Genomic DNA, 24,020 nt, shown 5'->3' with positions numbered 1-24,020 from the left:
TGCTATGCAACGTGCCTAAAGCGCCAATCAGCTCAAGCGCTGGCTTGCTCAAGTTTATTCTGCCTTTTCAGGGGGAATGTGTTTTTGGTGTAAGGGTTAGAGCATGGAGCTTTGGTGGCCAGTATTGGAAACCGACCATCAAGCATTTTTATTTATTTTATTAATTTCTAGTGACAACTAGTGACATATAGTGTCACATGTTGGCTAGAAACTGAAAACCGCAAAGTGCTGAGAAGAGCCAAAGAATGATACCACTCTAAGAAAAGAGAGAGCTGTGCATGTTGCATTAAGGTTTAGCTACCCTCCCCCTCCCCCCCCCCCACCATGCTGTGGCTTAGTGCTATGGCATCGGTGTTGCTGAGCGACATGGAGGAAAGAAACAAAATAGCAGAGGCACTGACGTCATGTTTTTTCATGCCGGAAATGGAGCCTTGTTTGTGTGCCATCTCTCTTTGCGCCTCCAATTGGCTCACCGGAGCAGTTAGGTGCACACCTTGAACTTGCATTGCTACAAGCCGCTGGAACTGTGTGCTGCTGATGCTCGTCAGAACAAAGCCTACGAAACTTCTATAACAGTATTAGTGAACAAGACGCGCTCCTTTGATTTTTTCGTGGCACGTTGAAGAAGATGACGAAGACCCGTGTCGTAATTACTCGAGTGTCTCTGTTGCTGGCTGACACTCCTGCTCATAGGCCCTAAACAAAACTTTCCAGCTTACATACCACGCTCCAACGTCGGCTTGTCTCGTGAACAGAATCTGCTGTGAGAAAGACACGAGCCAAGAAAACCTACCTCACTTTTCAGAGGTCAAGAGCAGCAGTGAGAGTGTCAGGAGTGCGGTTGCTACGGCAATGTTGATGTTTGGGGTACAAGTGCCAGTGCTCCTTTGCGAAAAACAGCATGTGACTTCCGCCACACTTTCTCCAACACGTTTGTGCTGGCCGGAGTCTCTCCTACGCTTTCCTTGCTCCATGCCAAGCATGAGGTCATGGGCTTGATTCCCGGCGGCTGCGGCCATGTTTCGTCGATGGGAGAAGAATGCAAAACAATGCTTGTGCAGTGTGCTTTTGGTGCATTTTGAAAATGGGTCAAATTTGGTTCAGAAGCATCCACTACTGCATCCCTCAGCTGACTGTGCACCTTTGGAACGTTAAACCTCAGAATTGATGTTTTAGTTTGGAACTTCTTAAAGGGACACTAAGGGCAAATATTAAGACAAGCTAGAGCGACAGATTAGTGCTCCATGACCTCTAAGCCGTCAATATTACTACGAACAGAGACTCAGTAATTGAGAAATTGAGGTAAATGCAGGAGATGATTAGAGACTCCCCTGGGACATCCAAGTACTTGCCTGATGAGGCACTCCTCAGTTAAATTCTGTCACTAGTACTCAACCATACGTTGCAAAAAACACTCTTGTATTGTATTATAAGACGAAATACAATGCTACTTGTCCATTTCTATAGCTGTTTCATTTCTAGAAAAAACTAATTTAAATTTCCCTTGACAACAACGGGGATGGTTGAAAGGTTTCATTTTTGCTCAGTTCCACACCATCCACACTTTCGTGCTTCAGTAGTTTCTTTATCGCGTAGTGCTGTGCTGGTTTTCCTGGCTCGCGAAACTCGAACAAACTGCAAGTAGCAGAGAATTCAACTTCCACGTGATGTTGCGGGATGCCCAAACGGTCTACGCCACTTGATCAAAAAGCAGCTGCGGTGGCGAACCCACCGCTTTGTTTTTATTTATCTTGGCTCAGTACCGCCGTCTGTCAGGCACCGATGGCAGCAAAGAGTGGTGATGGCAAATGCAGCGTTACCACTACCCCAGTTGGGTGGCGGGAGGTTTGAATTTTAAAAAGGGTATCCGACCCTTGAGATGAAATTTTCTCGTAAACTAAGTCTCTTCTTAGCAAAAACCTCACAATCATTGTGAGGTTTGTGGAATGATATTTAAACAACCCACTTCGACTTAGTATTTGTCTTTAGTGTGCCTTTAACTCTGAGTTGGGCAGTGGGTTAAGCTGTTGTAATAAATAATTTTTCTGCTGGCCTTCAGCATCCTGTATTATAAGCACTGATGTGATTAAGTTAATTATGCAGACAGTCAAACATTTGAGCGTCCTATGCACAAGCAGTAGCATTGTTGCGGCTTGTGGGTAGCATTTAGGTAAGGAATTTTCGAGGCATAGGGATGAGTACGTCTGGGGAGTAGAAGCAAAAGAAAAGGGTTTATTTTACATAATTTATACTGCCTCCACATATGGAAGCCCACTCCATGTAGGAGCACTTTAAATGTCTGAGCTCACTACATGTCTGAGCACACATAGGGACACACAACTGCACCAAAGGTGCCCTCTTTTAAAGCAGTTAATTTCCCTAAGTGATCAGACTAGGGAATCTGATGACTGTCTCAGCCAATTGCAATCGTTGAATCGTTTTGCAAAATCCCACCCTTCGCACCGCTCTGCCAGACTCTGCCTCCATTGTTGCCCCTGCAAACAAGGCAACCACATGGCAATTTGGGAACCTGAAGTGGATGCAGTTCCCATGGAAGCCATAGACATTAGCCCCTTGCATCAATTAATGGACTCTCTGCTGCGATCAGCTTGTCGGGGTCGGTAGAGTAGCCTTCGTGGTAGTTACTGCTTCCACGGAAGGCAGTGGTTGTTGTCACCTTGAAGTGAGCTCCTTTGTTTGCACGTCACAGCCTATGTCGGGCCCTGTCGCCATCTAGGCAGGGGCTGATGAAAGGGCTGCCTCGTGGGAAGCAGTCAAGGAATGCTTATCGCTGTTTTGAGATGTAACAGACTTCTAAGTATTTCCCATCGCTGTTTCGATACATAACAGCGTGTGCTAGCAGGAGCCCTTTGTTGTGCTTGAGGACGTTGGAGAAGCCAGTTTACAATGCTGTGGCAGCTGATTTGAGTGTGTTCTCTGCTTGGGTCAGCTGCTGAAAATGAAAGTCATTTAAGATAAGAGACAAATGCGTGCTAAATGATTTCACTGTAAAAGGTTTCACTGTTCACTTTGAACATAGAGATGATTGCAGTACAGCATGGAAAACAAGCCACTGAGCTATCAGTGACATGAGTGCAAGTTTATCATCAGTTGAGAGTCAAGGACCTTCTCAGTCTGTCACACCAATTGGTACACTGCACAAATCTTGTTGAAGTCAGTTGTCATTCAAATACCACTGACAAAGTTCTGCATAATTACAGGAGATTGTGACACTGATTTAACAAAACCCTTACTGTGTAGCTCCAAAAGAAAGTGAAGCAACCCAGGATTAATTTTTTAAAATCATACCATAAAAGAGTCCTCGGACATCACTTCTGGTGCTGGTTGAAAAACATAAATGGTGACAGTCTGCATTTCATTGTTGACTACCAGAAGTTTCATTTCATTTCATTTATTTACTTTCAAGGCCATACAGGCATTACAGAGAGGAGTGGCAATAGAAAAAGAAAAGAAAAATGGCTAATGAGGCAGCACATGGTCACAGATAGCTGACTTGAACACATCATGGTCTGTGATAGTGACGATGGATGCGGGAAGGCGATTCCAGTCTTGACTTGTTTTCGGGATGAAGGCTTCGAGGCATACATTGCTTTTACACTGAGGCATCCCAACCTTCATGCGGTGATCAATGCGGAATGACAAATGGCTCAGTGGCGAAAAAAGTGTCATTTTTAGCTCAATATTAGTGTAGTATATTTTATGATGCAGGCATAAGCGGGAAATTCGACGTCTAGTAGAAAGGAGAGGTAGTTTAAGCTCTTGCTTCATGCAAGAAACGCTGGCTAAGCGATAGTAGAGAGGATAAACCTAACTGAGCGGTTCTGAACCGATTCTATGGACTGTGTTAACGAGCTAGTGTACGGGTCCCATATCGATGAAGCGTACTCAAGTTTAAAACGAACGAGTGTTTTATATAGTAGTAGTTTCAACGGAACGGGAGCGAGGCGGAAATTCCGCCGAAGAAAACCAAGGGAACTGTTAGCTTTGCTAATAACATGGTGGATGTGCTTCTGCCATTACAGATTATTAGTGATATGGACGCCTAGATACTTGTAGCTGTCGACGAACTGAAGAGGGCAACCGTTAAGATCATAGCCCTGAGAAATGGACTGGTTAATCTTTCGAGACACCCTCATTGCTTTACATTTGTTAATGTTTAGTTTCATAAGCCATGCATCACACCAAGAAGAAACTTTATTTAGGTCAGATTGAAGAATGAACAAGTCAGACTCATTAGAAATGACGTGGTAGAGAACGCAGTCGTCTGCAAAGAGCCTTATGTTAGAAGTAACAGAATCAGGCAGGTCATTAATATAAATTAGAAAAAGAAGAGGCCCTTGGACTGACCCCTGAGGAACACCAGATGTTACATTGCATGATTAAGAGTCATGATCATTAACAGAAGTGTACTGTGTTCTATTCTGCAAGAAACATTCAATCCACTTAAGCAAATTACAATCAAGATGGAGTGTGCTAAGTTTCAGTAATAGTAGTTGATGTGAGACGGTACCGAAAGCTTTCCCGAAGTCAAGGAAGGTGCAGTCAATAACTGAAGCTCGATCTAAAGCGGAAGACAAATCATTAGTAAAGGTTAATAATAGTACAGCTTAAAATGCCCCTAGAGGCAGTTGCAGTCAGAGCAGTGCTTTTTAGTAAGCTGCTGACAATTGCATTTTATACATTCCTCCCAACTGTCAACTTTCCAAAACTGAACTTGAAAGCCTTATTGCACAACTTCCGGAACCCTACATTGTTGATGGAGACCTAAATGCTCCCCGTACCTTGTGGGGCTACTCTGAATGGGATGCCAGAGGGCGTCTGATTGAAAACTTTCTCTTAAGTACACGTGTGTGTTGGCTAAATAAGAAGGAGCCAACTTTTTACAGCGTCGCAAACAAGACATTTACATCTATAGATTTAACCATTGTTTCAAGTACAGTCGTGCCGTACTTGGAGCGGAAGGTACATAAGAATCTATACGGGAGTGGTCATTTCCTGATTGTTTTAAAATTAAGGAAACGGGACGAATGTTCTCCACATGTGCCTCAGTGGAAAGCTGACTCTGCGAACTGGCAGCGGTACAGAGAGCTGACATATATGACCTGGGGTGATATTCGTATGCTTAGTATTGACGATGCATTGTCATATTTAACCGCATTTATTGTCGACGTAGCGTCAATATGTATCCCGCAAACAAATGCATCGCCTATTAAACAACGTGTTCCCTGGTGGAACGATGAATGTAAGGAAGCGCGAAAGAAACATAATAAGGCTTAGAATCAGCTCCGTGACTCTCCAACTACCGAAAACCTTATCAGCTTTAAAAAAATAAAACCAGAAGGTAGAAGGACGCACCGCCTTGCCAAAAGGGACAGTTGGCAAAAATATATTTCCGGCATTAATTCTTATACAGGCGAAAGAAAAGCCTGGAACAGGGTAAACAAAATAAAAGGCCGTGAAACTCATCCTCTACCATTAGTAAACATGCAAGCAGATACTCTTGAGGACCAGGCTGATTGTCTAAGAGCACATTTCGAGCACGTTTCCAGTACATCTCATTACACAGATACATTCCTAAAATACCAGCGACAAGCAGAGCAGATGACTCTCGGTCAAAAAGGCACATCCAATAAAGTATACAATCATCCATTTCGAATGGCTGTGTTCCAGGCCTCACTGAACTGTTGCAACAATTCCGCTCCAGGAAGTGACAGAATAATGTATGATATGATCAGACACTTGAACTCTGAAACCCAAAAAACACTACTGTCACTCTTCAGTTCCTTGTTCTCTGCTGGCTACATTCCTTCCATCTGGAAAGAAGCAATCGTAATTCCTATTTTCAAAGAGGGCAAGGACCCTTCCTCACCCAGCAGTTATAGGCATATAGCTCTGACAAGTTGTCTATGCAAACTATTTGAGAAAATGGTTAACCGTTGCCTCATCCATTTTCTTGAAAGCAACAAGGCACTCGATCCCTTACAGTGCAGTTTTAGGGAGGGTAGATCCACAACACATCACCTTGTCCACATCGAGACAAATATCTGTGATGCCTTTGTCCACAAACAGTTTTTCTTGTCAGTATTTTTAGATATGGAGAAGGCATAAGACACAACCTGGCACTTTGGAATCCTCCGTGATTTGTCTGAAATGGGAGTTCGAGGCAACTTGTTGAACGTGATTCAGAGCTGCCTCTCCAATTGCACGTTCCAGGTTAGAGTTGGTAACATTCTGTCTCGTCCATTTACGCAAGAGGCTGGTGTTCCACAAGGAGTTGTGCTGAGCTGCACTCTTTTTATTGTCAAAATGAACTTGATCCAGACTGTCATACTAAGTACTCTGTTTTATTGTGCATATGTGGATGACATTGAGATAGGTTACAAATCATGTAATGTATCTGCGAGCAACAAGTACAGCTTTGCATAAATAAGTTATCTAAGTGGGCAGAAGAAATTGGTCTTAAACTAAACCGTCAAAAAGTATGTGCGTCTTGTTCTCTAACAAGAGAGGTGTACTGACGGACCCCGTAATAGATCTTAATGGAGAACGGCTATCTGTGGGCCGTGAACACCAATTTCTAGGGATCCTCTTAGACAGTAAGCTAACTTTTGTACCACACCTGAAGTATCTGAAATCAAAGTGCCTCAAGACTATGAATCTACTGAAGCTCTTGTCACGCAATTTTTGGGGAAGCGACAGGAGGTCCCTTTTAAAACTTTACAAAAGTCTAATATTAACACAGCTTGACACGGAGCAATAGTCTATAACTCTGCTGCACCTAGCGCTTTTAAAATGCTAGATCCTATTCACCACTTAGGTATCCACCTTGCTACAGGTGCCTTTAGGACTAGCCCTGTGCAAAGCCTCTACGTCGAATCAAACGAATGGTCATTGCACTACCTAAGGACATATTTAACTTTCTCCTATGCCCTGAAAGTTAGCTCAGATATTAAACATCCTTGTCGTTCTACTATTTGTGACTTGTCCACTGCTGGGCTATTTCGTAACTGCCCAGCCTCTAGGCCTCCTTTGACCCTCTGGTTGGAAGCACTCGCAGAAAAAAACAGGGGTCCCTCTTTTAGAGAATGTCCTAATGGCTCCTACACGGCTTCCACTGCCTTGGGAGTGGCAGACTATCCAATGTGACATCTCTTTCTTAGAAATATTGAAACGAGCCCCGGAGGCACGCATATATTCGCATGTTCTGGAACTTACTCCTGTGATGAATTTTACACAGATGCTTCGAAGTCACTTGCTGGTGTTGCTTACGCAGCTCTGGGACCCTCATTTTCAACATCTGGAGCACTAAACCCACACACCAGTATCCTTACAGCGGAAGCATACGCTATACTTAAGGCTATTGAACACATAAAACTCACAAATGTCGCTAAGGCTATTGTCTTCACAGACTCATTAAGTGTAGTGAGAGCCCTAATTAGCCTACGAAAACACAAGAACCCTGTTTTGAATGAACTATATGCCCTGTTGTGCTCCACAAATATGTGCAACCAAGAGATTGTGTTATGCAGGGTACCTGGCCACAGGGGTATAGAAGGCAATGTGGCTGCTGACGAAATGGCTATGTCAGTGAGTTTTAGCGACACAGATGGAAGACCTAAAGCCTTTTCTGCGCCGTAAATTGAGGAATCATTGGCAAGGTGAGTGGGATACACAAGCAATGAATAAACTTCACATGATAAAATGAAAACTGGGGAACTGGATAAGTGAGAAAACATCACGGTACAAGGAAGTACTTCTTTGCTGATTAAGAATCGGCCACACATACGGTACTTACTCTTATCGCTTGGCTGGGGGTGATCCTCCGACTTGTAAGTGCAGAAATTGTTTGACAGTTCTTCATGTTCTTATTCAGTGCCCTGCAATAGAAATAGAGAGGAAAAAGTATTTCGCTTTTGCATATCGTGAAAATATACCCCTTCACCCTGCATTTTTTTCTTAGCGATGAACTGCTTTTTAACCTGAAATTAGTCGTGGAGTTTTTAGCTGAAACAGATACATACTCTGAAAATCATTTGTACTGGTAATTTTTAGCACACAACTAACAGCCCTCCTATTCAAGGGCTCTCTTGAAGCTCTGTTTATTTATTTGTTTACTTTATTTTATTTATTTTACAAGTACTGCAAGCCTTGTTACCAGGCCTTAGGCAGGAGTAGGCATTTGGAACAAAAAAACAAGTATGAAATAAGATCAAACAAGATAACAGACACTGAACAAGAATCTGCATAACAAACAACATAAGAGAAACCTTTTGACAATCATGATTTGACTGGTAAAAACGAGGGATGAACGCTGTGGTTTATTCACAAAGAGCAGAAAGAAAGGATGAAACCGTTTGATAGTTGACAGTTGTCACTATTGACAGTGTCACTGTTATGTTTTCTTTTGTTGCATCGTGTTTTTAACAAAATCCAATTGCCATCGCTCATGTCCCTAACTAATCAGTGTCATCATTTTAGTGCCTATATACTTTACGCCATTTACAGCGACAGTTTTTAGGCCCTTCTACAGCCATGTCGCATCTACCATGATAAATTCACTGTCCACGCCATTCGCAATACATTGTTAAAATTACCATTTGCCATGTCGCTCTTTTGCCATACCTGGCCCTTGGGCCATTAAACACCACATATCATCACCATCAATAACATTCCAGAAACTTCCGATACATGCAGGCATGTCCTGCGCTGTGCGATAACATTTGTTAGGCGGTGAAACGTGGTTTCACGGATAAAGATAAACAAGTACACTTGTCAATATGGATGCAAGGTGCGTTAGTCTAGCTGTTGCGCTCATTTAATGGCAAGAGTTATGCCATGCCAGTTATGCCACTAGAGTTATGCCATATGCATAACTGGTCTAGAATGGGATAAAATGGTCTCATGCGCTGTGTACCGTAACTCAAGAACAGAAAAGGAATGGCTTGCTATAAAGTTTTGCCTATATTAGGGTGACTGTTCCTTTGATGCTGTCAGTGACCCCCACTACTTTGCTGGCTGACCAATTGGAAGAAGAATTCTGGTCAACTAGCACACTGTAGTACAAGATTTCAAGAAATTGGCATGTCAGGGGTCACAAACCCCTATGACAGCATTGCAAAGCCAAATGCCTCTCAAGATCACTGATCAAGCTGGGAGCAACCGATAATGAAGATTTGGCTTTTATGGGTGTTTTTTACACAGCTACCACTTTCCAGCAGCAATGGCAAGATTGCTGGTCAATTGGTGACAGTTACTGTAACGTTTACTGTTGTCTGGTCCTCATGCTCTATACCTTCACATATAGCATTGCTTGTGCTTTGGTTTTACTGAGATGGCTATGCTGTATGCATAAAAAGCATGCAGGTCAAAAGTGCAAATAGCATTAGTTGTAAGTCAACACTAGCACTGCTTCTTTGTACCCTGCTGTCTTTGCCCCAGTTGTGCTGGGTACTAACCATCAGTATGTCAGTCACATACCAAGGCTATGAAGTCCGGTTTTGCAGTCCCACCTGGCTGTCACATACTTTATAGAAAGCTGCTAAGGAGGTATGTTAGTCTGTACAAGGTTATGAGATGTCTCAGTGAGGTCACTTTCAATAAATTAGTTCTGTGAAGGCCTGCCAATGCATATTGAAGGTTATGCACATCTTGTGTATGATGCAGTGTTGATCAAAATGATGTGTCAAATGTGTTGTTTGCTACAAGTATTGCTAGTTGAGCGCTAAGACAATACTTTCTCCGAATTATGCCGATCTTGTGTCGCATATGTAGCAAACAGGACTATGGCAAGGATAAATACTCGCCTGGAGCTGAAAAAAAAAAAAAAAAAAGGACATGGTTACTTCAGGCCATCTTGTGAATAGAAACTCCATTAAAATGGTCGGCCACATTTTCCCAGTTCCTGCGGTTTGTGCATCCTGATATGTTGTTCCCTTTTTGTTTTTCTTTTCTCTCACAGCACAGCAGATTTTGCTTCCTAGTCTGGAGATTTCTGGATTTTGAACTCAAGAGTATGACGAAAACTCGTCTGGTTGGAATTGCTCATAGTCAAGATCACAGTCATAGTTTCTTTTAATTTTTATTTTAATGTTATTGGTCGGTGTCTGTTTTACCCTTCACTATTCCTGGATTTTGTTTGCCAGAAGATATGTGCAGTTGCATGACATTTCTCAAAATTTATTTCGTCCTTACGGAACTTGGTACTTATGGAGCATGGCCTTTTTTCCTGAAACAGAACAAACTTTGCATTTGTTGGAATGACAAGTGGTAAGAATTTGTTTGCATTAAGATATGCCCAAACTATGACAATACCTTACAGCACAGCATTCTTCACAGCCTAAAATAGGCTGGCAAAACTGTACAAACAAACAAATAAATAATTTTCTTTCGCGGTAAAGTATAGGGTTTTGCAAGTGGTTGATTAAGCCGATGTGTGTTCACATGTTACACTCAAATGGTTCCAGCATGTTCAGATGCCACGCATACGCTTTCCTGCAGGGCTGGGGCTGTGGCTACCGGACCTTGCAGACCATCTGTTCCTGGGTGGTGCACCACAAACACAAGACAGGGGTGAGTGGATTCTACAATTAGCAAGGAGTGTTGTATTAGAGTAACAGATTGATTGCCACAGTGAAGAGAAACATAGTTCAGAATGGCAGCAGATCAGGTGGTCTGGCGAGATGAGCATAATTGGAGACCATTGGGAGTGATCTTCATCATGCAGTGGACATGAAATAGGCTGGTGATCATGATTTGCAACCAAACTGCTTCTGAAGGGGTGTGTGCTTATAAGCGAACTTATGCTTGTTTTTGCCCAGTGAAATTCTTCAATTGCTTGTTATGGTTTAATACCCAGAAATTGCAATTTGATTTATATTATTGCATTGATAAGCCTTTTTTCATAGAAAAATTTTGCCATGGAGAATATATTTAAATCTGTACTTTCATAGCACACAAGAACAAGCCGAAAGCTGTTTACCACTGATCATTCGAAAGTAGCGCTGTATGCAATAATAGAAGAGAAAAAATTGGGGAAGTTGGTAATGCTCCATATTAACCGCACCTGCGTGGTATTGTTCACCTTCACCTGTATCACACTACTAGTTTTAACTATCAGTTATGGCTGTTTTTGCTTAGTGTTATAACAACGTGAGCCACCTTCTTGAAAGTGTGGTTCTTCTTGTTTGTGTTTAGTTAATATGACATATCTTGCTGGGTTATGTTCGGACATGTTTTAGGAAGAGTTGCTCCTAAGAAAGAATAAACACAGGAAAAAAACAAGATAGACGAAAAGAGCACTCTTTTCGTCTACCTCGCTTTTTTCTGTGTTTGTTCTTTCTTAGGCGCAACTCTTTCTAAAACATGGCCATGCACCAACTCGCCCAACAAAAAGTTCTTCTCAATTATGCTTGGACACTCGGTGTCATAGCTAAAGCACAGTCACATGACAGCAAAGCAATGAGACACATACCATGCTACTTCTAACAATTTGAATTTGGAAGCAAATGTGTGCCATAACATATAGGCTATATTGACACGTGTACTTATATTTATCGGGCGACCACGTTTCGCCGCCTAACAAATCTTATCACACAGCGCGGGACGCGCCTGCATGTATCCGAAGTTTCTGGAAAGTTATCGATGCTTCTATCCGCTGTATGTTGTCGCCGAACCTTGTGTTATCTGATTTCATCGCGTGACGCGAATGGTGTAGAACTTTGTGGAAGGCACGCGGGTCCCAACGATTAGTCTGGAACATTCGATGACTGCTGTATAAAGCTGACGCGCTGGACCCGCTGATCAGATTTTCGACGATCGCCGACTGTGTTCGCTGCTCTCGTTGTGCTTTAAGTGTAGCCTGTTTTGTGGGCACAGGTTCGCCCAATAAAAGCTAGTTTTGCCTTTCACAGTATTGCTACTGTGTTCTTTGCCGTCACGACCACGTGACATCTGGTGGAGGTGCTTTTGGTCCATGTACCGGACGCCCCCGACAAGCCGTGATCCAAGCCCGGACTGTAAAGAGAGCACCAACGTAGTCACGGACCATCGAGTAAGCCGTCGTCTACAACAACTGCCCCCGGAACATGGACTTCTACCTGAGAAGACCAAGAAGATCGTGGCCAAGACAACCCCAATGGCTGCCCCAGCGACCCCCGTTGTCCTGCAACAACCTCGGGACCCACCGACCTTCCATGGAGCAGCAACTGAAGACCCGGAATCCTGGCTGGAGACGTACGAGCGAATCGCGACTTTCAACAACTGGGACTCCGACGACAAGTTGCGGCATGTATACTTCGCCCTAGAAGACGCCGCCAGAACGTGGTTCGAGAACAGGGAGTCGACATTGACAACATGGGACCTGTTCCGTACCGGCTTCCTGCGCACCTGTACAAGCGTCGTGCGCAAGGAAAGGGCCGAAGCTATGCTGGACGCCCGAGTGCAGCTACCTAACGAGAACGTCGCCATATTCACGGAAGAAATGAACCGCCTGTTCCGCCACGCCGACCCGGATATGCCCGAAGAGAAGAAAGTCCGCCTTCTCATGCGTGGCGTGAAGGAAGAACTTTTCGGCGCAATGATACGAAGTCCACCGAAGACCGTAGAAGAGTTTCTTCACGAGGCCTCCAGCATCGAGAAGACACTCGAAATCCGGAACTCGCAATTCAACCGCCGCACGAACTCTACCAACTATACAGGAATTCAGTCACTGGCCACCGACGACCTGCGCGAGACTATCCGAGCGGTCGTGCGGGAGGAACTACAAAAGCTGTTCCCGTCACCGCAGCCTCAAGTGGCTTCGATTGCCGACGCCGTACGTGAGGAGCTCCAACAACAACTCGGAGTAGCCCCTGAATCGCCGCAGCCTCAGCCGCAAGCGATGACATATGCCGCTGTAGCCCGCCGTCACGTTCCCCCTCCGCGCCCACGGCAGGGCCCAGTGACGACACAGTTCCGTCGTCCACCACCAACCCCGCCGCCAGCACGCCAACCCGTCACCCCACGCGGCATTCAAAGGAAGACTGACGTTTGGCGCGCCCCTGACCATCGCCCGCTTTGCTATCACTGCGGAGAAGCCGGGCACATCTACCGCCGATGCCCATACCGGGAGATGGGACTCCGAGGGTTCGCCGTGAACGCGCCGCGACCACAGATTGGCGAACGACCTCGCGATATCGCCGACTACCTCGCCGCCACTCAGTGGAGCCCTCGACGACCGTCCCGTTCGCCGTCACCAGGCCGTTACCTGTCGCCGCAGCGCTGACCATACACTGGCCCAGCCCGGGGCCAGTCTGCGAGCCCATATCCGGGAAACTAAAAGCAGCAACCGATGGAGGTGCGGTTGCTGTTCGTCGAACTGACGAAGATCCTCCGACGCCGACGGAGACGCCGAAGAGACCATCTCCACGACATAATAATGACACGCCGCCGTCCCGACGAAGTCAGAAAGCCAAGACTACACCGACAAAAGACTACGTGACGACGCGACGTTCCAGCTTCAGTTTAACGCGACGCAGCCGTGATCCGACGCCAAGACCTAACTGCAACGCCAGACAAAGAACCACCGACCTCGACGTGCTTCTCGACGGCCACGCAGTTACCGCCTTAGTGGACACAGGGGCCGATTACTCCATAATGAGTGGACACATCGCCGCCCAGTTGAAGAAGGTTAAGACCGCATGGGAAGGCCCTCAAATTCGGACCGCTGGAGGACACCTCATCACGCCGACTGGAATATGCACGGCAAGAATAACCATTCATAACCGGACTTACCCTGCCACCTTCGTTATCCTCCAACAGTGTTCACGAGACGTCATTCTCGGTATGGACTTCCTGAACCAACACGGCGCAATCATCGACCTGCAGTCGAAGTCTATAACGCTGTCGGAAGATAAAGCGATACCGCCGGAGAGCCCTCGTAGTCGCCACGCCTTGAGTGTGCTCGAAGATCAAGTGAGCATCCCGCCTCGCTCCAGCATTGTTATTTCGGTCGGCACAGAAACACCCGCTGACGTAGAAGGCGTCATCGAAGGCGACCAACGTCTATTGCTAGACCGTGAAATTTGCGTCGCAAGAGGGATCGCTCGACTGCATAGAGGGAAAACTGAAGTGTTGCTGACAAACTTCAGCCAGGAGTTCAAGCACATCAACAAGGGCACGACGATCGGGTACATTGAGGAAATTCTGGAAACCAGTAATGCGTTTGTCCTCTCGGATTCCGCCGCATCTGCCCCGACGACCATGGTTCCCGAACCAAACTACGACAATAATCCAAGTCTCCCCATGGGCAAGCAGCAACAGCTCAGAAGTCTGCTCCGACGATACAAAGCCTGCTTTTCGACATCATCGAGGATTCGACAAACACCAGTCGCCAAGCATCGCATAATCACCGAGGAGTGCACTCGACCACTCCGCCAAAGCCCTTACCGAGTTTCGCCGCGAGAACGTGAAGCTATAAGAGAACAAGTCGACGAAATGCTGCGCGACGACATCATCCAGCCGTCGAAAAGCCCGTGGGCGTCCCCTGTTGTCCTGGTGAAGAAAAAGGACGGAACCCTACGTTTCTGCGTCGATTATCGTCGTCTGAACAAGATCACGAAGAAGGACGTATACCCCCTCCCACGGATAGACGACGCATTGGATCGGCTCTGCAACGCTAAATACTTCTCGTCGATGGACCTCAAGTCTGGCTATTGGCAAATAGAAGTCGACGAAAGAGATCGCGAAAAGACCGCCTTCATCACCCCGGACGGCCTCTACGAGTTCAAGGTTATGCCATTTGGACTGTGCTCGGCGCCCGCGACGTTCCAACGGGTGATGGACACGGTTTTAGCAGGATTGAAGTGGCAGACCTGTCTCGTTTACTTGGATGACGTCGTTGTCTTCGCCGGCAATTTCGACGATCACCTTAGGCGGCTTGCAACAGTACTAGAGGCCATCATGTCATCAGGACTTACTCTGAAGCCGGAAAAGTGCCACTTCGCTTACCAGGAGCTACTATTTTTAGGCCACGTCATCAGCAAATCTGGAGTCCGCCCCGACCCGCAGAAGACAGCTGCCATCGCAAAGTTCCCGCAGCCCATCGACAAGAAGGCAGTGCGTAGATTCCTTGGCATGTGTGCCTACTACAGGCGCTTTGTCAAGGACTTTTCATGCATCGCGGAGCCGCTAACCCATCTAACCAAATGTGATGTCGAGTTCAAGTGGGAAACGCCGCAGGCCGACGCATTTCAAGAACTCAAACGACGCATGCAGTCGCCGCCCGTACTTGCGCACTTCGACGAGCACGCCGATACCGAAATTCACACTGACGCCAGTAGCCTAGGCCTCGGTGCCGTCCTAGTCCAGAGAAAAGATGGACATGAACACGTGATAGCTTACGCTAGCCGGTCGTTGTCAAAAGCGGAAGGCAATTATTCTACAACCGAAAAGGAATGCCTCGCCATCGTTTGGGCTACAGCGAAATTTCGCCCTTACCTATATGGCAGGCCATTCAAAGTGGTCAGCGACCATCACGCGTTGTGTTGGCTAGCTAACTTAAAGGACCCTTCAGGACGGCTGGCACGGTGGAGCCTCAGACTACAAGAATATGACATCACTGTAACATACAAGTCCGGACGAAAACACTCAGATGCCGATTGCCTATCACGCGCCCCCATTGACCCGCCGCCGCAAGATGACGAGGATGACGACGCCTTCCTTGGCATAATAAGCGCGGAAGATTTCGCCGAACAACAACGAGGGGACCCGGAGCTAAAAGCCCTAGTCGAGTATTTGGAAGGGCACACCGACGTTGTCCCTAGGGCATTTAAGCGTGGATTATCTTCGTTCACGCTTCAAAACAACCTACTCGTGAAGAAGAACTTCTCACCAGTCCGCACCGACTACCTTCTTGTTGTTCCGTCGGCGCTGCGTCCAGAGGTACTGCACGCCCTACATGACGATCCGACCGCTGGGCACCTCGGTTTCTCCCGAACGCTATCGAGGATACAAGAAAAGTATTACTGGCCGCACCTAACCGCCGATGTCGCCCATTACGTCAAGACATGCCGAGACTGTCAGCAACGCAAGACACCACCGATAAGGCCAGTGGGATTACTACAGCCGATCAAGCCTCCTCACCGACCTTTTCAGCAGATCGGGATGGACTTGTTGGGACCGTTTCCGACATCAACTTCCGGAAATAAGTGGATCGTCGTAGCGACGGACTATCTCACCCGCTTCGCTGAAACTAAAGCTCTACCGAAAGGCAGCGCAGCCGAAGTGGCGAAATTTTTCGTCGAGGACATCCTGCTGCGACATGGTGCTCCAGAAGTCCTCATCACCGAAAGAGGAACGGCTTTTACAGCAGAGCTCACGCAAGCCATTCTGCAATACAGCCAGACAAGTCACAGGAGGACAACTGCCTACCATCCGCAGACGAATGGTCTCACGGAGCGCCTGAACAAGACCCTCGCCGACATGCTAGCAATGTACGTCGACGTCGAGCACAAGACTTGGGATGCGGTCCTGCCGTACGTAACATTCGCTTATAACACGGCGGTACAAGAAACAACACAGATCGCGCCATTTAAGCTGGTTTACGGCAGGAACCCGACGACGACGCTCGACGCTATGCTGCCGCACGTCACTGACGAGGAAAATCTTGACGTCGCTTCCTATCTCCAGCGCGCCGAAGAAGCTCGACAGCTCGCCCGCTTACGGATCAAGAACCAGCAGCGTACCGACAGCCGACAGTACAACCTGCGACGACGCTTCGTCGAGTACCAGCCCGGCGACCGTGTTTGGGTATGGACCCCGATACGCCGACGAGGACTAAGTGAGAAGCTACTGCGACGCTATTTCGGACCCTACAAGGTTATCCGACGTATTGGCGCTCTGGACTATGAGGTCGTGCCAGACGGCATTTCGCATTCACAGCGGCGCCGCGCACGATCTGAAGTGGTCCATGTGGTGCGCCTTAAACCCTTTTACGGACGCTGACGAACTTCCTTATTTTGTTGTCTTCTTTGCTACGAGTGCTTTTCCTTATTACTTTCGTTTGTTTGCAGCATCGGGTCGATGCTTTTTAAGAGGGGGGTATTGACACGTGTACTTATATTTATCGGGCGACCACGTTTCGCCGCCTAACAAATCTTATCGCACAGCGCGGGACGCGCCTGCATGTATCCGAAGTTTCTGGAAAGTTATCGATGCTTCTATCCGCTGTATGTTGTCGCCGAACCTTGTGTTATCTGATTTCATCGCGTGACGCGAATGGTGTAGAACTTTGTGGAAGGCACGCGGGTCCCAACGATTAGTCTGGAACATTCGATGACTGCTGTATAAAGCTGACGCGCTGGACCCGCTGATCAGATTTTCGACGATCGCCGACTGTGTTCGCCGCTCTCGTTGTGCTTTAAGTGTAGCCTGTTTTGTGGGCACAGGTTCGCCCAATAAAAGCTAGTTTTGCCTTTCACAGTATTGCTACTGTGTTCTTTGCCGTCACGACCACGTGACAATATGCTGCCAGTATCACATCTCATTTACCACACATGCATTATTTGAGACAATCGATATAAGAAATAAAGCATATTCTGCATTAACATTTTTTTGTGTCTTTGAAGATACCTCAGCTCCTCCTCTGTGTATGCATCCTTCCCCTGTTCCTCTATGTGTGAGTTTAGCAGTGGCAGATGGACATGCCTGCCACATGTTCAAAGGGAAGCACAGAATAGGAGCCTAGTATACACCTTGTACATGACATGTATTGGTATTCCATATACATGTATATTTATTCTAAATGAGTTCTGCCTGATTTTAATACTGTTACACGCGAAGGAGACCGTTTATAACCTTTACAGGTGAAGGGGACCGTTTACTTTAGGTCACGAAGGTGAGCGCAAGAGCGGCCAGCTGGTTGATCAACTCAGCGTCGTTCTCTTCTTCCTTCCCCCACTAGGGACCGCAAGCACGTTCACTGTTCTTCGTTTTCTTCATGCGTAACATTCCTCTCGGCGCAGATGAAGCCTGCCGGGCGAGTCAATCCATTTGTCTTGACGTGAACAATTTCAAGCTGGCGACATGGACCACTTGTGTCTTGGCAGCTCTTCTACCACTCGCCGTGAGGCGAGCTATGTTATACGTGACTTCCGTGAGTCTGTTAATAATAACAAATGGTCCATCGTAGGTGGCCAAAAGCTTTTGGCATAATCCATGTTTCCGTACTGGAGTCCACAGCCAGACTAAATCACCAGGGCGATAGGTTACCGGACGGTAGCGAATGTCGTAGCATGCTTTTGATCTGTCCTGCGATGCCAAAGTGCGAAAACGAGCAATACGACGAGCTTCTTCGGTGAGACAGAGAGTCTCGGCGACAGTGGGATTTTCGTGACTACAGAAGGAGAAAACAGTGTCGATTGTGTACCGGGGTGGCCGTGCGTACAGCAGGGAAAAAGGGCTATAGCCGGTAGTCTCGTGCTTGGCGGTGTTGAACGCGTACGTGATAAAAGACAATACGCCATCCCAGTTCTTGTGGTCGGATGAAACATACATAGATAGCATGTTTACAATTGTTCGGTTGGTGCGCTCCGTAAGCCCATTCGTTTGTGGATGGTATGGTGTCGAGTGACGCAAGTTGGATTCACACAAACGAAGCAGCTCCTCTACAATGTCTGCTGTGCATTGTCGTCCACGGTCGCTGATGATCACGCGAGGCGGACCATGTCGCAGGATCACATATTGCAGCAAGAATGTTGAAACGTCAGTGGCAGTTGTGGAGGGCACAGCCGCCGTCTCACAGTAGCGTGTGAGGTAGTCGACGCAAACAACTATCCAACGGTTTCCCTTGGCTGATTTTGGAAATGGGCCTACGAAGTCAATGCCCACTTGTTGGAAAGGCGTGCTTGGAGGCGGGATCAGCTGCAGGAGACCAGCTGGAGCAGTAGATGGCCGTTTGTGGCGCTGACACTGCATGCAGCTGAACACATACGTCTCAACAGACTGTCGCATTCCAGGCCAAGAAAAGCGTTCCTGAATCTGGTAGAGCGTCCTCGCTGAACCCAAATGGCCAGACGTAGGGTCGTTGTGCGTAGCACTTAGAATCACTGTGCGAAGGCTCTCGGGTACCACTAGGAGAAAATGTGCGCCAGTGCAGGAAAAGTTCTTCTTATACAGGAGTCCATCACGTACACAGAAATGGTTTACTGTCATCGAGGCGGTAATAGCGGTGAAGAGCGGTGTTAATTTATCGTCTTTTCGCTGTTCGGCTTTGAAGCAGTTGAAGTCTGGAAAACGCGGCGACACAGAAGCCACGAAGTGATCGAAGTTGTCGGCGTCACAGTCCGTAGTGCTAAGTGGCATACGCGAGAGACAGTCCGCATCAGAGTGTCGTTGACCGCTCTTATAAGAGACGGTGAAGCTGTATTCTTGCAGTCAGTGCGCAAGCGGCCACAAGGGTCATGAAGATTCACAAGCCAATACAATGAGTGGTGGTCGGTGACCACTGTAAAGGGGCGTCCATACAGATTAGAATGAAACCGCTGAACCGCAAATACTACTGCGAGGCATTCTTGTTCCATGACAGTGTAATTCTGCTCGGGCCTGCTTAATGAGCGGCTTGCATATGCTATCACGTGTTTGCGGTCACTGTAGCGTTGAGCTAGGACGGCACCAATACCTATGCCACTGGCATCTGTATGGAGTTCTGTCGGAGCTGAAGGACTGAAGTGTTGAAGAACCAGTCGTGACGTCAGCAGGAACTTCAACTGACGAAAAGAAGAGTTGCACTCTGGAGTCCACTCAAAGGGGGTGCCCTTTCATAGCAGGCATGTCAGCGGATACGCGACATCGGCGAATTTAGGAATAAATCGGCAGAAATAGGAATAAAGCCCCAGAAAACTACGGAGCTCCTTGACAGAGCGCGGTGCACTGAACGCTTCAATGGCTGCTGTTTTCTGGGGATCAGGGCGGATGCCATCCTTGTCGACGTGGTGCCCAAGCACAAGGGTTTGGCGGTCTCCAAAGTGGCATTTCTTAGAGTTTAAAACTAGACCAGTGTTTCTGATGCAGTTCAGGACAATATCCAGACATGAGTTGTGTTTGCTGAAGGTGCGGCCAAAGATGACGACGTCGTCGAGGAAGCACATGCAGATGTTCCACTTCAAGCCGCGTAGAACAGTGTCCATAAATCTCTCGAAAGTTGCCGGAGCGTTGCAGAATCCAAATGGCATCACATTAAATTCTAAGAGCCCGTCTGGGGTTACAAAGGCAGTCTTCTCCTTGTCGTCAGAATGCATCGGAATTTGCCAATAGCCGGATCGTAAATCTACTGAGGAAAAGTAAGAGGCCGAATGAAGGCAGTCTATTGCGTCATCAATATGTGGGAGTGGGTACACGTCCTTTTTTGTTACAGCATTCAAACGGCGATAGTCGACGCAAAATCTCCAAGATCCATCCTTTTTTTTTTAACAAGAATCACTGGAGCTGCCCACGGACTCGCTGACTCTTGTACCACTCCCTTTTTCATCATTTCATGCACTTGTTCATTGATAATCTGGCGCTCTGATGGTGAAACACGATATGGCTTTTGTCTAATCGGATTTGCCGAACCCGTGTTGATGGTATGGCGCGTTCGAGACGCAGGGATTGCAGGTATTTTGTCCTGCGCAAAGTCGAAAAGCGAAATGTGCTTCGAAAGCACACCCACTAACGTTCGGCGTTCACTCGTGCTAAGCGATCTGTTTACCATCGACAAAAGGGCTGTTTCCGAACTGTGGCCATCAGGTTCCTCCGGCACATCTGTAAGTTCAGCCACTGATAAGGATGCGTGTTCCCTGGCGAAGGCTAATTTCATGCCGTCTGGTAGTATAACAGGCTCCTTAGAACAGTTTACGGTCCATAAGCCAGTGCGTCTGCCTTTGATCGACACCACACAATGTGGCACCAACACATTCTTCTTCACACAGTTAAAGTGCATCGGTTCTACGGTAGCTTCGAAGCTGTCGGAATCGGCGCCACAACAGACAATGGGAACGCAAACGGTAGATGATGCAGGTATGACCGTATCACCACAAACACACAGTGTAGCTTCGCGATCGACAGGGTTCTCCAGGAGTCCTGATGGAATCCTACCACTTATGAATACCTTCCCTGTGCGGCAGTCGACAGTAGCACCAAACTCCCGCAAGAAGTCCATGCTGAGAATAACATCATGGGTCGACCGAGGAATAATTACAAACTCTGTCGTAAAAAGATGGCCTCCCAAAAACACGTCAGCACTACACACACCAATAGGTCGCAACGGCTTGCTACTCACTCCACAGAACTTTGAATCTTCGTCCCATTTAAACAAAACCTTTCGCCCTAACACGTGTTTAAAAGAGACACTCATGACCGAAATTGTTGCGCCTGTGTCCACCAGAGCCATCACAGGGACATTATCTACAAGAACGTGCACTTTGTTTTTCAGCATCAACACAGGAGGTACTTCTGTCAGTAGCACGTCTCCAGCGACCTCACCGCCATCGGCCGCGCTAGCTAGTTTTCCGGTGAGGAAGGGGACATGGTGTGACGCAGCGGTGAGGGAGAACGGGGAGCACAACGTTGCGGTGGGGGTGTCAAACTCCTGTCAAATGCCGGGGAGCGATTCCGGGAGCTTCTCGGCCAATACTTGTCGCCAGATGATACGTGTGCTGGCCACGGGGCACCATGTGGCCGTTCGGAGGGCCGAGAAAACTCTGAGGGCTGGCCATACCACGTGGTCATACGCTGGTTACAAAACCGCGATATATGACCCGGGACACTGCAGGAATAACAAACCGGGAGAGGTCGAAACCTTGGTTGTTCGTCGATGAAGCGGACATTATCATTTTCCCGCGTGTAATGGGTTGGTTCGTGGCGTGTGTCACGATGATACATCGGGCGTCGAGAAGGCGTGCGCTGAGTGCGTTGGTCATAGCGCAGAGTCAGAGGGCGTGTTGTCATCCTCGACTGTGGGGCTGCGCTGTACTCTACGGCTGCTGTGGTAACCATCGGTTGCCAAGGAGCCAAATGTGGCGCTGTCATAGCCTCACGTGACGTGTACACACCATGGTGGTCAGCATTTGAATGCAAAGACTCTTCGCGGCGGGAAAGTTCCTCGTGGACAGTCTGTCGGATCGTCAAAGGAAGGTCGAGGCAAGGACTTGTGTCCACTCTAGCAACTGTCGTAACGTTTGCCAACCGTCCAAACTTTGGCACAATCCGACGCATCTTGAGCGTTTCAAAAGTTCTGCAGTGCCGGATGACGTCGGACACAGAACTGAGGCTCTCCTTTCCAATTAAAAAATTGTACACATCCTCAGCCACTCCTTTCAGCAAATGTCCAACTTTATCTTCTTCAGACATGCGAGCACTGACCACCTTGCACAGCTTTAACACTTCTTCGATATATGTTGTGCATGTCTCACCTGGTAGCTGCACCTGTTGCGACAATGTCTGCTCGTTTTGGCGACTGAGTCCCCAAAACATCCCTTTAGCTCGTCAACAAAATGTTCCCACGTCGTAAGCGCGTCCTCGTGGTTCTCGTACCACACGAGGGCGGTATCGGTCAGGGAGAACACCACATTGGTGAGCTGAGCGGTTGCATCCCACCCGTTGGACTTGCTCACTTGTTTGTAGTGGACGAGCCACTCGTCGGCATCTTCCCCCGCTTTGCCTCCGAAGGTGGGTGGAACTCGTTAGTATGGCAGTAAACTGCCAGGCGCTGCCCTCGGAGCGGCTACTTCTTCTGGCATCTCGAAGACGGTCACGGCTGATGGCGGGAGGCCGGCAAGTCGACGGCTTCGACGAAACTGCGGCAGTGATGGTTCCGTTGTTGTGAGCGGTACCCCGCACCTCCACCGCTTTGTTGCGTGCGAAGGAGACCGTTTATAACCCTTACAGATGAAGGGGACCGTTTACTTTAGGTTGCGAAGGTGAGCGCAAGAGCGGCCAGCTGGTTGATCAACTCAGCGTCATTCTCTTCTTCCTTCCCCCACTTGGCACCGCAAGCACGTTCACTGTTCTTCGTTTTCTTCATGCGTAACAATATGTTCACCTCGCGGTTAACAGCAGTCTATATAACCTATATTCTTGATTTTTTGTGTGCTCCCTCTCTGACAGTAATGGGGAACCTGCAGCTCGGCCAAGCTGTCGCTTTAGGCAGCTGTATCTGTTTGGTCTCCCACATCATTTAAATTCTTACTTAATATAAACAAAGTTCAAAGTAAATTGATAAAGTCATAATTTTGACTTTTTGGCTGAACATCTTCAAGTTACAACAGCACAACAAGGGACTGGAAAGGACACACACACAGTGTTGACTTCCCAACACTTCCTTATTACAAAAGAGCAGACCTGTTCCTTTGGAGTAATGAAGTGCTGGAAGCCAGCGCTGCATGTGTCCTCTTCATTTACTGTCCCTCAGTGCACTGTTTTAATAAGCAAAGCAAGCTGCTTTTCACCCTTCTGACTTTCATCCAGCTGAGAGCCTTCTTCCTTGAAGAGAGACTTCTTTTTGTAGGAGCAAGCAAGGGCTGTGCCAAGCATCACCGAGATCCAGGCAGCCCTCGTGACGCTTGGCGATAAGGAAGCCCAGTTCAACGGTTCTCGTGACTGGATTGGCAGCACTGAAGTGTTCCTCTGCCTTGACCACTTTTACCAGGTTAGCAGAGAATACTTGTAGTACTTGAAACAGCCCATTCTTGTGTGAGATCATTGTTACAATGCGTTTCTTCGGCTTTGCCCTCTCACATACAGGCCCTTTTCCAGCCTTTAAAGAGTCATGTCATGAAGCTTTGAGCCTAAATTGTTTTTGACTGCTTTCTGAAAGCTAGAAAATACAGTTGCTGAACAAGCAAAAGAAGAAAGGAGATAGGGTGATGGGAGCGTAGCCAGGCTGGGGGGGGGAGGCTAACGAGGCTTCAGCCCCCCCCCCTGACATTTTTTCCTGCTGTCATGCCCCGGCCAAAACAACCTCTGGCGCTGGAAATCGTTCTGGATTT

At 47.5% G+C, this 24,020-nt stretch overlaps 1 protein-coding gene across 2 annotated transcripts in view; it reads left to right on the top strand.

Annotated features, from left to right (window-relative positions):
• The window catches only part of Ufsp1 (UFM1 specific peptidase 1), a 207,439-nt gene that overhangs the window by 5,916 nt on the left and 177,503 nt on the right, over positions 1-24,020 (top strand). For both annotated transcript variants that reach the window (XM_050168959.3, XM_055065149.2), the window contains exons 2-3: positions 10,519-10,590; positions 23,540-23,680. In XM_050168959.3, coding sequence (XP_050024916.2) covers positions 10,519-10,590; positions 23,540-23,680 — 213 coding nt within the window. The remainder of the gene's footprint in view (positions 1-10,518; positions 10,591-23,539; positions 23,681-24,020) is intronic.

The sequence above is a fragment of the Dermacentor andersoni genome, chromosome 10, assembly GCF_023375885.2.
Source record: "Dermacentor andersoni chromosome 10, qqDerAnde1_hic_scaffold, whole genome shotgun sequence".
Classification (NCBI taxonomy): Eukaryota; Metazoa; Arthropoda; class Arachnida; order Ixodida; family Ixodidae; genus Dermacentor; species Dermacentor andersoni.
The sequence above is the reverse complement of the archived record's forward strand: the minus strand, read 5'-3'. Positions and strand labels throughout refer to the sequence as shown.